At 46.9% G+C, this 16,697-nt stretch overlaps 1 protein-coding gene across 2 annotated transcripts; it reads left to right on the top strand.

The window, feature by feature from the left end:
- The first annotated feature begins 2,559 nt into the window (after nucleotides 1–2,559).
- Nucleotides 2,560–6,731, top strand: LOC103700612 (transcription factor MYB124). Of its 2 annotated transcripts, none has more exons than XM_017841278.3 (12): nucleotides 2,560–3,075; nucleotides 3,160–3,206; nucleotides 3,322–3,378; nucleotides 3,499–3,571; nucleotides 3,912–3,967; nucleotides 4,065–4,244; nucleotides 4,370–4,542; nucleotides 4,648–4,787; nucleotides 4,903–5,045; nucleotides 5,129–5,310; nucleotides 5,419–5,567; nucleotides 5,969–6,731. In XM_017841278.3, the coding sequence occupies exons 1-12, from the start codon at nucleotides 2,959–2,961 to the stop codon at nucleotides 6,071–6,073; spliced, it is 1,422 nt and encodes a 473-aa protein (XP_017696767.2). In that variant the 5' UTR covers nucleotides 2,560–2,958; the 3' UTR covers nucleotides 6,074–6,731. The 2 variants fall into 2 exon arrangements, with proteins under 2 accessions (XP_017696767.2, XP_008780751.2); XM_008782529.3 differs by having other exon boundaries at nucleotides 4,370–4,491.
- The last annotated feature ends 9,966 nt before the right edge of the window (nucleotides 6,732–16,697 follow it).

Below are 16,697 nucleotides of genomic sequence, written 5' to 3' on the forward strand. Positions count from 1 at the left end.
AAGGCGCCCACTTCTAACAATACCCGAGCTATGTTTCAATTAGGCTGATATCCCCTATAACTAGAGATCTCTGATCATCATTTACTATTATAACCAATTAACAAACATTTTTATGCAATAAAGCCTTTTTTTTTCTGGTGTATCGGCGTCTCACTACATACGGTCGTGAGTATGTCTAAAATAGTCACAGTACAAAATACGCTCTAGTGTCAATGGCACATGCTCCAATACTTCTCATGTGACGGCTCTAGAGTGATATGCTGTGAAAGAAGTAACCTAATTTGTCGCACTGTTCGTCTTCCGAAATACATCAGACTTATCCAGGAGATGGCAACTATAATTGACTAGAGAGTGCAAATCTTGTTATTATTTAAAATTGTTGATTGAAAAAGTAAAAAAGCATTAATAGCTGAACTAGCAAAAAAAACGATTAAAGAAGAGCGCAGCAGCTAGAAATCGGCGCACCTTTAATAGACTGTCACTGACACGTGTGATACGAAGAGGGACACAAGTCATCCGTCATCGCCAGCTTTGCTGCGATGATCTATTCAGCGGATCCTCTCTCGGGGGGCATCAGCTCTTTGCTGTTGGGGCACGGTTTCGCTCGGACTCTACTTAAATTACGGCACCGAAATCTGTGTCAGAAGAGCATGGTTGGAGCCGAAACCTGACTTGGCTGTACCTGCTGTTCGAGTCTTGGAGGACACAGCGGATCCCACGTTTCTGTCAAGGGGTCACCGACGTTGTCGGCGAGCATCGTCTTCCAAAATACCCCAGACCTTGTAACGGCTATTTCAGTACGGGAAAAGACTGGGAGGCCCACCATCCAAGGTGGCAATACGAGATTTCGACCAAGGCCCTCTGAATTGGCCCAACAATGTCAATGGCACCAAAGCCCTTGTTCAAACATGGAATACCAGCAATGCAGGGAAACCTTTTGGTGTTAGAGTTGGAGGCAAATGCATTACTTCTTCATGAGATTGCTTCTCCACATACCCTCCACATATCATATTTCCAATAGATTTGATAAAACTTCTTTTAATTCATGTAATTCTCTTATCAATTATTTAGCTATATTCATGAATTCTCTAATGCACATAATCTCTTATTTCTAAGTAAAAGACATGATCTCACTATCAGTTTAAAGGAAGTGGAGGCTAAGTCGGGAAGCACAGATTTGCTCATTTTGATAGCTTTAGCCGTTCATGAGTAACTTGGAATTGGCTTGTCAATGGCTCAATTTAGCCATGGTATACCAAACTTGATCATTAAGAGTTTGTCAAAACATATAAAGACTCAACTTGATTTGAAAACAAAAACTTGGCTTGAATCTTACCGAAGCAAGCCTAAAAAGTATGCTTGAGCTTGGATGAAGCTCGAACTTGGCACGACTAGCTTCTTTATAAAATGAGTTGAGCTCAAACAACCTATTTGTTGCCTTACCTCGGCCTGTCTTGCACTTATAGTTATGTTGCACGCATGCACTACAATGACAGATGTATTTAAACAACTTTATGATGACAATCTAGTGCTTGTTTTTAATTCTACATTCCAATGTGCGAAACAATATTTTTTATTTTCTAATTCAAGAGAATTGAAGCAACAAGTTTCATGAAAATGTTGCTTAACGAGTATAATGAAATTGTGCAGCAACTAGCACCTGAGCTAGCACTATTGTCGCTTTGTGAGGTAGTCTATGATTCAAGCTACCATTTTGTTGTTATGCAGGAATTTGATGTGAATCACTTGATAGAGGGTTAATATTACTATTTAAGTACAGATGGTGCAAAAAAGATCGAAGCATACAATGCATGATTTAAGCATTAAGAAAGACTCACACAATCAAATCCAAGGTGGCATGAGCTTGGTCTATTGTTTAGTCATAGAATGAGGTATATGGACCTCAAGCTAAAATAGATATAACAATTTAATATTATGGAAAAACCTAATTAATCATACTAGGTATTACAATATTGCCGGCAACCAGATCAAATATCTTGGGTTAATACAATGCCTATTAGCTCCGCTTAGAAACTCGAAGATCAGACTCTTAAGGCTTCAAGTTCTCATGCAAATTAGATTTCAGAAATTTTTACTTTCATAACATGCAATTTGAATTACATATTTATTGCTAACTATTTATATATATGTTTTTGTAAAAATCTTGTAATAATGTCACGCAACATTCATGCCAGGGTGTAGAAATGTGTCTTCACAAAAAAAAAAAAAAAAAAAAAAAAAGGGTATCGTTTAGAATTTCTCATCTTAACTCCGGCAAACTTTCCCTCTATTTTTTCAAAAAAAGCTGCATTGCATCGTCACAACGCCGCCGACTTCCTTCCCACACTCGGCGGGGCCCACATCCTCCAATCAATCTCGCCCACCCGTTTCCAATCCCGGTCCGAACAGTGCTACAGTCACCTCCCCCAACAACTTACCCACCTGAGATTCAACCCCGTCTTCCCATTTCACAACAGAAGGTAACCTGATGCCGGTGACCAGACCGCCCGAGCGGATAACAATAAATAACCCCATCCCCGGTTCACGACTCGTCGGAGATGGGGAAGAGTATGGGAGCGGTAGTTTTTGAAACTATAGAACTGAAAGTATTTAATTTTTCACCTCGGTAAAATGCCGGTCACGGAGAGCTTGAGGTGTTATTAAACGCACCGGTGGTGAACTCCATCATCACCTCCGCTTCCTCGTTTCGCTACTGATCCCTACCGCTCCCCGTTTTATTTCACATCCTCACCATTTTTTTTTGTTTCAAATTTTCCGAACGTATCCGAATTCGCGCGCTCGAGAATCCCCAGGGGAAATTAGTCCCCGTTGATTCATCGGAGATTGGATCCGCTGATCTCTTCGACTCGATCTCGGGATCCTCTTTCCGACGAGCTTCGTTTCGATCGAATCCGTGCTCTCGGGGTCGGGTTGTTGGATGACGCCGCGAGTTGCCGAATGGAGAGGAGATCGGAAGTGGCAGCTGCGGGAATGAATTCTGATGGTTCTGTAGCTCCGGCGGCGGCGGCGGGGCCTTCGAAGAAGGATCGGCATATCGTCAGCTGGACTCCAAAGGTCTCTCTTTTTACCCGTATGTTTATGTTTTGTTTACTTGGGTGGATAGTTTTCTGAAGTGAAGGTGGTTTTGGTTTCTCGCAGGAGGATGATCTGCTCCGAGAGCAAGTCGCTCTTCATGGAACTGAGAAGTCAGTCTCTGGATTTCCCTCTTATCTTCCTGTTCTTAATTTGTTTTGTTTGTTAGAACAGTTGCGATGTTGAATCGGAATTTATGAGATGATTCTGACGTTGGGTTGTGTGCAGTTGGACGAGAATTGCAGCTCAATTCAAGGACAAGACCGGCAGACAGTGCCGAAGGAGGTAGGCGAAGTTGGAAAGGGCTACAAGAAAATTAAAAAGGAGCGATCTTTTTGTTGATTTGATTGCGGCTGTATTGAATTTTTGGCTTGAAATGATGGAGACATGGTGGTGAAATTGCAGGTGGAACACGTACTTGAATGCAGAGTGCAAGAAAGGTGGATGGTCGCCAGAAGAGGACAGGCTTTTGTGTGAGGTAAGGATTGGACTAACAGTGCGCATCAGTATCTATTTCCTAGATATAGTTTGGACCTAGTTTGATTGCAAAGTAGGAATTTTTTTTGTTTCCAGAATTGCGATTGTTGGGAAAAATTCATGATTATATTATTTATCGTATTGCTTTGGTATGTGATGATGTGATGTTGGGATTATGTGGTCCTGCATATCTTCTCTGATCTTATCAAACTATCTGAAGCTATTTTAAGTTGCTCTTTACAATTGCAGAGCACAAACTCGTTGTCTTAAGGCCCTGTGCTTCTTGCTTTTATTTTAATTCGAGTTTCAACCTTGAGACAGCTTAAGAGTGACATATGCAGGCTCAGAAGGTTTACGGGAACAGATGGACCGAGATTGCAAAGGTAGTCTCGGGCAGGTAATTTACTCATTTTGGAAACATACTTCTAATGATACAGAGGAATACAGAAGTAAGAGAAGTAGCGAACTGATGTGTATCATTTGTTAAACAACAGAACAGATAACGCAGTCAAGAACCGATTCTCTACCCTCTGCAAGAAAAGAGCGAAGCATGAGGCTTTATCCAAGGAAAATAACGGTTCATGCCTGAACCCAAATAATAAGAGGGTCATAATTCAAAATGGATGCATCACAGCTGAGACAAGGGAGTTATCATTACCCACTAAGCAGATCAGGTATGCAAAAGATCGATGCGAATCAACATCACCAGCAAAACTACACATTTTTCCATTTTACTGGTTGTTAAAACAACTGATTAATGCAATTGATACACTTGATGCAATTTGCTTTTGCAACACAGGTACCATATTTCAGATCTTAAAGAAAATAAAATAAGCGAAGAATATCTTAGGAAACATGGAATGAACAAAGATCAACTACGGCCTCCTCTGGCAGTGCTTGCTCAAAACTCTAACATTGCAGGTGAGTTGCCGACTCATGTTGGCAATGACTTGAGGACAGCAGTACATAATGGTACACAATGATGAACTTGTGCTTCTTTTATTGCTGCTCTAAATTTGCTTAAAGAAGTTGCTTTCTTACATCATTAACGAATACTCTATCTCGCTATTCAAACAGACAACAAGACTAGAGCTACCTTTATTAAAAAGGATGATCCAAAATTAACCGCGTTGCTTCAGCAAGCCGAGCTGCTTAGTTCCCTTGCACAAAAAGTTAATGCAGAAAACACCAAGGAGAGCCTTGAGGATGCCTGGAAGGTGCCCATTACTAGCCTATTTTTACAAGCATTACCTGCTTGCTTTATTTGTAATTGGCGAAGTATATTAGGAGGTTCTGGTTTCATATGTTATGGTAATTGAATTGATAATTCAGGAAATCCAAGACTACGTCGCCCAAACAGAAGAGAGTGGAATGCTGAGCAGGAAAATATCTGGTACAGATTTTGTACTTGATGACTTCAGGGACCTGATAGAGGAACTAATGAGCAGCGATTCAATAGGTTTGCAATCTTTGAGGTAATAATGCAGTTCTTTGGCTGATAACTCTGCTGGTTTTTCTGCTCCATGTCCTTCAAACTAATGGCTAGTCTATCAAGCAGGCAATCCGATTTGCATGAAAACAGTCGACAAAGCTCTGAGTGCCGCACAGGGTCAACCGGCCACTTTAATAATCAGGGAAATGAAAGGGATCATCAGATCGATGATAGTTCATTTGACAATGACCCTGAGGTCACTGGTCCTCATGAAGATGCACAGTGTTTGGGTATAACTGCTTGTCAAGGTAATAATCAATACTCGTAAAACCTAGGTTCTTTCAGTTCCTTCAATTTATTTCACATAACTAGGGAAGGGAAAGTATTTTACAGAAAGCGACTTGTTCTTCTCGCAGAGGAAGTCATGCCTCCTATTACAAAGTCAAAGGAGAATGATGAAAATATTTGTGATATTTCAAATTCAGAGTTTGCTTCACCTCTTCTGACAACTCCACCTTTCCAATCGTTAGCAGAAGGGATTGCAACCCCAAAATTTACAAGTAGTGTAAGCAATGATTTTAATATCTTGTTGTGTCCTCGGAGCATTTTCAAGTACACATAAATACCATGGACTTACAGACTCATAACATAACATGTAGAAACAGCAAAAAGATGTGCATGAGCCTTTCTTTTGCCTAAAGCATGAAAGGTACATTTTGGTTTAGCATCACATAAAATTCGATGGAAACTTGTACATGTCCTGCATGAATCATGTAATCTTTTTAGCAAGGTAGTGCTAACCATATGCAGTGATATTTTCTTTTATGTTCCTGGTTGAATTAGTAGGGATGAAGTTTGTGCTTCGTGTTCTTTGTAACATTTGCATTTGCTTTCATCTAATATATCGGTACTGGGTAATGAAATTCTTGCTGTTAAATTGATACCTAGATTTGTTTTATTTTCCAGGAGAGGCGTTTCTTGTTGAGTGTAATTGGCCTGCCATCACCAGCTCCCAGCCCCAAATCATCTCAACCACCGGCCTGCAAAAAGGCTCTTCTTGATAGCCTCTGACCAATCAGTAAAAATTCTAGGTCTTTTTACATCTCTCTTAGCATTTTCTTATTTTAGAAGTTCTAAGGTATCATTATCCCAATATTGTGGATTTGTCTTGCTGCTTTTTTTTCATGAGCCATAGACCTTCTGCTTGTTTTTCATCAAAGTTGTTCTTAGGTGTGCGAGTATGTTTCCCGGTGCTTTGAAATGTTCCTTTGGCCTTCTATTGTATTAGTCTTGTTTGTTTCCATATCCTTTTTGGGTCGAGCTAAGCATTTGTACTCTCCCATTCTTTATTCTTCTTATAGGGTGGTTGTGCTCTAGCCCACCTTAGGCAGTTTGGTTTGTCATTGGTTGTAGATAAACTACATTATAGAGTTGTCATGTTGTAATCATTAAAGCTTTGTTCATTAAAAAGTGGATGAAGGACCAGGGATGTCCTCATTGGTTTGATCTGATGTGTAAGATATGGAATAAGGAAGCTCTGTTGGTTGTCATGTCTTTAACCATTCCTTGTATCTGTTTGCCTAGAGAATTGGTTCTTTATTGTGTCCTATATGATTCCCTTTTCTCCCTGATGTAGTTGAGTTTTTTCAGTTTCTCAGGCATTTGTAGAACTGTAATTAGACATGAGAATGTGTAATATATATTGGTGTGTTGGAAATCATTATTTTCATTTTTCCCTTCTAAGCTTCAATTTAGACAATATTCACTGAAAAATGAGTCATATCGTATGTTCTGACATGGTTGTTATTCTTTCCTGCATATGTTTCATTGCTTTTCAAGTTGATGACTTGAAAGGGTTACAATCTCATATTCTCAATATAAACTGTGGGAAGATAGAGGTAGGAAGTTGGTGATACTTTAGTCCAAGTTGGGAAAATTAAACATCGGCTTAGCACAGCATTACCGAAGTTTGTCTTGCTCTACTTAAAACAATAGATCACTAGTGTGTGTATATAAACACATATATCACCTAGCAGAAAAAATACGGACTCTCTTGATTATAAACAAACTAAAAAAGCATAGATGCAACCATAAAATTGGGCACCACTGGTGTCACACCCTTGTGAGGTTGGAAGAGGGATATCAAACTTTTTTGAGTTCCCTCTCTCACGGTGTGCGGCAACTAAGGTTCTCTCTTCTCTCAAAACCTTAGTTCAACCTCTTAGCATGCATTCGGTGCACATTAGCTCGCACACTAACTCCTTTCAGCCCCTCAGACACTAGGCCAAATCACACACTCACTCTTTTCTATGAAGTGCATGAGGATGAAGGGAAAGAAGGCTTGTATTCCACTCAAACACAAGTGTAGCTCTCACAAGCCGAGAGCCTAGTTTAGTCCTTCTCCACAAAACCCAAGCCCCTCCAAAATCCTTCGGCCAACCCCAATTGGCCCGGCCTAACCCCTTGGCCGATGGAAAGCACTCAGCCCCTCTCGCCCAAGTAGACTTTCCTTAGAAACCCACAAGCCTCACCCGGCTAACTCTAGGCTCCCAACTTAGCTCACTCCCCCATTCACTCTCTTGTGTCCGCCGGCCTCAACCCAAGCCCCTTTTATAGGCTTGGACTTGAGTCGGTTACAAGTAGTTACAAGGTAGTTGGGTTCAACCGCCTAACCACCATAACAACCTCAACTACTTCTGTTAGTTGGTTGCAACCCCCAAACTAACTTAACAAACTCCTTAACCACTTCTTGGTCTTCTTGATTCAACCCATGTGCTGCCCGCCAAGTCACCCAACCAGGTTTCCCACATCAGCCCAGCACATGGAGATTCTGTCCGTCACTTGTCCAGACCAATCGGCAGCGCCTTGTCCCGCGGTCTGGCTGTGTGTCATGCGGTCTGGCTGCAGTCCAGCCCGCTGTCTACCAGTCAGCCCGGCTACCCTGCCCAAGCGCCACACCACGCGTGCCCTGTGCGCCCAACCTGCGCGCGTCTGCGCCTGGCCCGCGCGCACCTGTTGTAGCCATGACGGATGGATCGACCGTGCGTGCGCCTGCGCACGGCCTGCTGTTTGTCTCGGGCGAGGTTCTGTGCACCTAACCTCGCCGTGTCTGACCCGGCCGCGCGCCCGCCTGCGCACGGCCCGACTGAGGGCCAACCTCATTGTGCTCCGGGCAAAGCCTGGCTCAACCGTGCGCACGCCTGCGCGCGGCCTGCGCCTAGGTCGACCAACCATGCGCATGCCTGCGCGTGGCTCTACCAGCACGTGCGTGCCCCCCGCGCACTCGAGCAGCGCTCGGCCTGTACGTGGCCAATGTCGCATCTACCTGCATGCCTGCCAAGCGCGCGCCTACGCCCGGCTCGCCCCGCGTGCGCCCGCCTGCGAGCGCTTGGCCAGACCACTGCACCGTGCGCGCCCGCGCTCGGTTGGTCCAGTGTGCGCGGGCCCCACACGCGCCTGGCTTGGGCTTAGCCCAACCACTGTGCGCCTGATTGCGCACTGATGTCACTGAGTTCGGCCCGGCTGCGCGCCTCCTGCGCACAGCCCGCGCATGGGCCAAGTGTCTGTCCTCGGCATGGCCAGACCTCGGCAGGCGCCTGGCCTGTGGCCAAGGCCAGCGCCCGCGCCTACTGTGCACGCACCTGCGCACAGACTTTCCTGCGCCTGACCCTGCTGCGCGCCTCCTGCGCACGGCCAGTGCGTAGCCAAGCGTCCATGCACAGCCCCCCCCCCCCCCCCCCCCCGCGCGCTAGGCCTGATGGCGTGACAATCCTCCTTCGGCCGAAGAGGTCAACGCCCTCATTGACTCCTCCTGCAAGAAAGAGAAAAATTGCTCCTTAAATTGCCACAAGTTGGCCGCTTGCTCCCAAGTAGCCTTCGCCATGCCTTCACCTTGTCATTGCACCAAAAATTTTGTATTTTTCCCCACCTTGCGGCGCGCAAGTATCCTATGGATAGCCTTGGGATACTCCTTGCCAATGGTTGATGGTGCCCTCTTTGGAACCACCCGGTCTTCATCATGAGACTCATTGTAAGGCCGCAAGAAACTTACATGGAAAGTGGGGTATATCTTCAATCTTTCCGGTAACTCAAGCTTGTAAGCCACCACACCAACTCTTGCCGACACCTTGAAAGGTCCATCATACCTCGGCATAAGTCCTCGATGAAGCTTGATCTTGCCCATTTTCTTCCAAATTTGTGGCGTGATCTTCAACAACACAAGATCACCCACTTGGAACTCCAATGGCCTCCTCTTTCGGTCAGCAAATTTCTTCATCCTTCGGATTGCCTTGAAAAGGCTCTCCTTGGCATTTTCAATCAGCTCCTCTTTGTCCTGTGCCATTTGGTGAGTAGCTGGGCACTCCCCCATCTCCTCTTGAAGTGCGATGTCCAAGGAGGCCATGGGCTGAAATCCCATGCTCAGCTCGGCTGGACTCAACCCCGTAGAAGAGGAACGGTTGATGTTATAGCTGAACTGTGCTGGCTCCAACAAGTCCAGCCAATTCCTTTGGCTGGCTGAAACATAGTACCTCAAGTACTCCTCTAGCAGTCCATTGATCCTCTCCATTTGGCCATCAGTCTGTGGATGGTATGCAATGGAGAAATGCAGCTCGGTGCCCATTGTTTTGAAGAGCTGCACCTAGAATTTTTTCGTGAACCTTGGATCACGATCATATACCACATCGACCGGCACACCAAAATACTTCACCACGCCATTGAAGAAGAGGGTTGCTGCAACATCAGCTGGGCATGGGAAAGGTGCCGCCATGAAAACTGCATGCTTGGAGAAGCGATCGACCACCACAAAAATGGACCTCATTACCCTCACTTCCAGGAAACCGGTGATGAAGTCCATGGACAGACACCCATGACTTCTCGGGAATGGGAAGTGGCTGCAAAAGTCTGGCATCTCTCTTCCTCTCCACCTTGTCCAGTTGGCACACATGACACGTCTTCACATAGAGCTCAACATCAGCCTCCATTCTCGGCCAATAGTAGGACCTTGTAAGCGGCACCATGCGCTCAGACCCTGGATGACCCGCCCACTGAGGATCATGACTTTCCTTTAGCAGAATCCTCCGAAGTTCACCTCCCTTCGGCACGAACAGCCTCCTTCCACGAGCAAACAGTAACCCATCTTCAACCTAGAATTTCTGCACACTGCCGGCTTGTACATCCTGCAGTAGCTTGGCATACTCTGTCTTTGGAGGCAAATTCCCTGAGCTGGGTTCTGAAGTTGCTGTTGAACGCAGTGAGGGCAGCAACATATCCCTCCGCATGCTTCCGGCTCAAAGCATTAGCCACACAATTCTGCTTTCTTGGTCGGTGCACCCACTCAAATTAAAATTCAGCAAGGTACTCTTGCCATCAGGTTTGCTTCAGTATAAGCTTCTTTTGGGTGGCAAAGTAGGTGTTCGCCACGTTGTCGGTGATGATCTTGAAGCAAGTCCCCAGCAAGTAGTGACGCCATTTCTCCAAACAATGGATCGCGACCGTCATCTCCTTCTATGTACCGAGTACCTTTGCTCCATGGCATTTAGCTTTCGGCTCTCAAATGCCACCGGATGTTCCTCCTGTGACAAAACACCTCCAATAGAGACATTAGAAGCACCGATATGAACCTCAAATGGCTTGTCAAAATTCGGAAGTTTAAGAACCGGTTCATGTGAAATTGAGGACTTCAACTCCTCAAATGCTTCATCACATCGGGCCGACCACTCCCATGTCACATCTTTCTTAAAAAGATCCATGAGAGGGCTTACGATCTTTGAGTACCCCTTGATGAATTGTGGTAGTAATTAGCAAGCCCTAGGAAAGCCCGCAAGTCACCAATCTTGGATGGAATCGGCTATTCTTGGATCGCCCTTACCTTGTCCTCCTCCATATGGATTCGGCCATAGCTTATGCGATGCCCCAAGAATGAGATCTCCTCTTCGCCGAATTGACATTTCTCCTTTTTAACATACAATTTGTTGTCTCTCAAAGCACTAAATATAAGATACAAGTGTTCTAGATGTTCATCTAAAGTGTTACTAAAGACTACAATGTCATCTAAATACACTACAACAAATTTATCCAAGAATGGGTAAAGCATTCATAAGATTGCAAAAAGTAACCGGAGCATTGGTTAGCCCAAAGGGCATAACCAAGAACTCGAATGCACCATACCTCGTGACACAAATGGTCTTGGCTTCATCTCCTTTGGCAATCCTCACTTGCCAATAGCCGGATCGTAGGTCTAGCTTCATGAAGTAGGACGTCTTCGCCAACCTATCAAAGAGATCCGCCGCATTAGGAATAGGGTAGTGATTCTTTACCGTTACTTCGTTGAGTGCTCGGTAGTCGATGCACATCCTCAAGGATCCATCCTTCTTCCTTTGGAAAAGCACCGGCGCCCTGAACGGTGCCTTGGATGATTGGATCAAACCGGCCTCCAACAACTCGTCCAATTGCTTCCTCAATTCAACAAGCTCCAAAGGTGTCATACGATAAGGAGCTTTTGCTGGTGGAACCACCTCCGGAATCAGCTCAATCTGATGGTCCACCAGCCTCCTTGGTGGAAGCTTCTTTGACATTTCCATTGGCATGATGTCAGAGAATTCAGACAACACTTTCTGCACACCCGCAGGAATTTTCTGCAAGACCTCGGTTTGCACTTCACTTAGGGCAGCAAGGAATATGTTCTCTCCTTGCTTCAAATCCTTCTTGGCTTGCTTAGCCGTAATCAAGACACCTTTGCCCTTCTCAGCCGGGACCCATGCTTCAGTTGGAACAAAGCATGGAGCTCTTTCATCGCCCAACATGACGCCCCTCAAGTGAGGCATCCAACATGCTTTGGCCGCCAAGAAGAACTCCATTCCTAAGATCAAATCAAAGTCATCCAAAAGCACAACCATTAGGGAACATGCACCTTTCCAAGACCCTAACTCAAGGGTGGTCTCTGCCACTCCTTTGACTAGCATTGCCCCCGAGTTCACGGCCTTGATTTTGCTTGGACAGTCAGCCACCTTCAACCGTATGAATTCAACTTGCCGCTGCGACATGAAGTTGTTCGTCGCACCGGTATCCAACATTGCCCGTACCTTTACTCCATTGATCCTCACCATAGTGTATATCAGTCCGGAGTATAGTGGGGGTATCTTTTCATATGTGAGGGCACTCACAACTTGCAATGGATTCACCCTTGGCGTGTCATCTTCCCTTCCTTGCTCTGCAGAATCCTGCACGGGCAGCGCATTGATTGACTTCTTCTTTGGACAATTCCTTGCAAGATGGGCTCACCGCATATGAAACAGCACCATGGAGCCTTGCCCTTTTCTTGCTGCGGTTTCTTGCTTGGACCTGCAACAATATCCTTCTTCTTGCCGCCAAAGCCTTTGTTCTTCCTCGGCCACACCTTGGCTGCTTTGGCATCCGGCGCCTTGGATTTTTCCTTTTGTCCATTGCTCGGATGAGGTGCTTGAAAGTCCACCGGCGCCTCTGCAGCCACCATTGCCGAGGGGATGTCGCGCACCCCTTGGCGTCGAAGCTCGGTTTGAGCTCACGGTTGCATGCCACTCAAGAAGTTGAACAACTTGTCTTCCTCGGACATATTGGTGATGTCAAGCATAAGGGAGTTGAAGTCTTTGACGTATTCTCTCGTCGTGCCTATCATCCGAAGTTTCTTGAGGTTCTCCCTTGCAATCCAAGAAGTGTTGCAAGGCAAGAATTGAACCCTCAACTCCTTCTTCAAGGCCTCCCAAGAACCCACGTGCGGACGCCCCGCACCCAAGTCATCGGCCACCCTCGTTCGCCACCAAAGTTTGGCATCCGAATTGAGGTACATTGTGGCCATATCCACTTGATCTCTCTCAGGCACCTTCATAGCCTTGAAGCAGTTTTCAAGATCCCATATGAAGTTAGCTTCTTGGCATTTCTTGAACCGCCAAAGGCCATAGGCTCCGGGACCTTCACTCTCCCTCCTTGGTCCGGGTTGGAGGATGTCGAAGGAGCATTGATCACAGCCCGCTTCAACAGCAAGACCTTCTCCTCCAAAGCACGCATCCGATCCGTCAAAGAAGTCACCAAATCGGTTTGCTCCGCCCATTGGTGCTCAGCCCATGCGCCCACATCTTGGACCAAATCTCCAAGGGAGGTTTCCAATGAAACCAGCCTTTCTTGATGCTCGGTGTAGATGGAGATCAGATCTGGAATCTCCTCTTCACCCGGGTTGCCTACTAGCTCCTCTAGCTGCACCTCTCCGTCAAGGTCATAGCTCTAAGATGCACCAAGAAAGCTCCAAGAACAGCAAGAACGCCGCTCTGATACCACTAGTTACACCCTTGTGAGGTCGGAATAGGGATACCAAACTTTTTTGAGTTTCCTCTCTCACAGTGTGCAGAAACTAAGGTTCCCTCTCCTCTCAAAACCTTAGTTCAGCCTCTTAGCATGCATTCGGTGCACATCAGCCCGCTCGCTAACTCCTTTCAGCCCCTTAGACACTAGGCCAAATCACACACTCACTCTTTTCTATGAAGTGCATGAGGATAAAGGGAAAGAAGGCTTGTATTCCACTCAAACACAAGTGTAGCTCTCACAAGCCGAGAGCCTAGCTTAGTCCTCCACAAGACCCAAGCCCCTCCAAAACCCTTCGGCCAACCCCAATTGGCCCGGCCTAATCCCTTGGCCAATGGAAAGCACTCAGCCCCTCTCGCCCAAGTAGACTTCCCTTGGAAACTCACAAGCCTCACCCGGCTAACTCTAGGCTCCCAACTTAGCTCACTCCCCCATTCACTCCCTTGTGTCCGCCAGCCTCAACCTAAGCCCCCTTTATAGGCTTGGACTTGAATCGGTTACAAGTAGATACAAGGTAGTTGGGTTCAACCGCCTAACCACCATAACAACCTCAACTACTTCGGTTAGTTGGTTGCAACCCCCAAACTAACTTAACAAACTACTTAACCACTTCTTGGTCTTCTTGATTCAACCCATGTGCTGCCCGCCAAGTCACCCAAACAGGTTTCCCACATCAGCCCAGCACATGGAGATCCTATCCGCCACTTGTCCAGACCAGCCAGCAGCACCTTGTCCCGCAGTCTGGCTATGTGTCATGCGGTCTGGCTGCAGTCCAGCCCGCTGTCGCCTAGCCAGCCCGGCTGACGTGCCCAAACGCCACACCGCGCGCGCCCTGCGCGCCCAACCTGCGCGCGCCTGCGCCTGGCCGGCGCGCCCCACGTGCACCTGCTGTAGCCACGGCGAACGGATCGGCCGCGCGCGCGCCTGCACACAGCCTGCTGCTTGTCTCGAGCGAGGTTATGTGCGCCTAACCTCGCCGTGTCTGGCCCGGCCGCGCGCCCGCCTGCACACGGTCTGACTGAGGGCCAATCTCATTGTGTTCCGGGCAGAGCTTGGCTTAACCGCGTGCACACCTACGCGCGGCCTGCGCCCAGGTCGGCCCATCGTACGCGTGCCTACGCGTGGCTCTACCAGCACACGCATTTCCCACGCGCGCCCGAGCAGCGCTCGGCCTGTACGTGGCCGATGTCGCATTTGCCTGCATGCTTGCCGAGCGCGCGTCTGCGCCCGGCTCGCCCTACGCGCGCTTGGCCATACCACCGCGCCGTGTGCGCCCGCGCTCGGTCGCTCCAGTGTGCGCGCACCCCACACGCGCCTGGCCTGGGCTTGGCCAGACCGCTGTGCGCCTGATCATGCACTGATGTCACTAAGTTCGGCCCGGCCGTGCGCCTCCTGCGCATGGGCCAAGTGTCTGGCCTCGGCATGGCCAGACCTCGGCAGGCGCTTGGCCTGTGGCCAAGGCCAGCGCCCGCGCCTGCTGTTGGCGCACTTGCACATAGACTTTCCTGCGCCTGACCCTGCCTCACGCCTCCTGCGCACGGCCAGTGCGTGGCTGAGCGTCGATGCGCGCGCCCCACGCGTGCTAGGCCTAATGGCATGACAACTTGTGTCATGCTTCGAACCCAGCACTTGAGTTCGAAACCCGGCACAACCGCATGCTCCTTACGACAAAACCCTAAAAAATATGCAAGATCTAAAAATTTAATACAACCACAATATACGTTATCAACAATGATATCAATTCATACCAAATAACAAAGTTGGTCTAATTACAAAATTTGATCATTCAACCAGTATTAATGATGCTCTATTTGATCATTCAACCAAATAACACGTTATTACAAGATTAGTCCAAACCATATTTTATCGGTCTGATTTATTCTTGTTAAATCAATTATCATATATACAATAAATTTCTCTCAAATTCAAGGTATCTTTGTTCATATAATTCTGTTCTCAATGTCTGATACGTATAATAACCACATAAATATATATTTATACCGAAAATCATATAAAAGCATATTGTCACATGGCAAAATGATACAAATCTCCTAATGCAATTCCAGTGCTATAAACAAATAAATATATATATATACATATATGGTAATTTAAGTATAGGAATTCTTACCTCTATTGAAGACTGACTAACACAATGATCACTGATGCGCTCCACGGTCTACGAGCTAGGGTGCAGAGTATCATGATCAAAACCTTCTTGTGCAGATTACTCTCCCTCTACAAAACCTTCTCATATTGTCATCGCACCTATTCTACTGGATATACTTAGAGAAATACATGATTGTTAAGCATAGTGTCCATTAACCCTATTCTTTTTTAATGTAAAGATGGGTTGCCCCAACAATCGTTCAAACTTAGTGTTTATTATCTAACACATAGTACCATCACAATTTTATAATATGGTCAGGAGTAGAGGTGGGCATTGGGCCAGACCGCCCATGGCCCGGCACGAAGCGGGCCGTGCCAGGCACGGCCTGCTTGCTACAGTAACGGGCCGTGCTAGACACGGCTCATAAAAGGGGGCCGAGCTGGGTTAAGAATTTCTGGCCCGCGGGCCGAGCCCGGCATGGCCCATAAAGGTCTGGGCTGGCTCGATTCGTGGGCCAAGCACGGCATGGCCCGCGGGCCAGCCCGAAACGACCCATAAGGGTTATATTATTTTTTCCTCAAAATACCCCTCAAATTAGCCGTTTTATGGCTGTTGGAAAGGGCAAAATGGGTAAAAAGCCACAAATAACCGTTATGAGCCAAAAAAAAATAGGCGTTATGGGCCATCCATAACGGTTATTTTTTTTGGACAGACGGGCCGTGTCAGGCACGGCCTGTGCCGGGCCCAGCATGGCCCGTCACCCCACGGGCCTAGGGTCGTGCCGGGCTTAGCCTTTAGGTTAAGTGGACCGTGCCAGGCATGGCTCGTTTAGTAACAAGCTAGGCCAGGTATGGCCTATTTGGTCTGTGGCCCTGTGGGCCTAAGTCGGGCCGGGCCCGACACGGCGCAATGCCCATCTCCAGTCAGGAGAGAATTGTTTTAGAAATGGTTGGCGTTAAATTGTTGATTCTGTGCACTGTGAGAGTGTTTCGTTGGAATCGCAGATATGCCAAATATTTTTTTGGGGAGAGGTCCCCACTTTCGTTAGCCCTGGCAAGTTTGAAAAGAAGGAAATTTTATGGCTAGTGACCTGTTACTTTTCTGGTCTTCATCTTTTTCCTAGTCAAATGGGGATTATGGGATCACAGCGTGCATGGGCCCTCACTTTGTTTATGCCCTGGGGAAAAAAAATTAATGCAAACGGATTTTTCTTTTGGACACTGAACATGCTTTCAGTTAATTGGAGAGGTGGCA

The sequence above is a fragment of the Phoenix dactylifera genome, chromosome 4 (genome assembly GCF_009389715.1).
Source record: "Phoenix dactylifera cultivar Barhee BC4 chromosome 4, palm_55x_up_171113_PBpolish2nd_filt_p, whole genome shotgun sequence".
NCBI classification, from domain to species: Eukaryota; Viridiplantae; Streptophyta; class Magnoliopsida; order Arecales; family Arecaceae; genus Phoenix; species Phoenix dactylifera.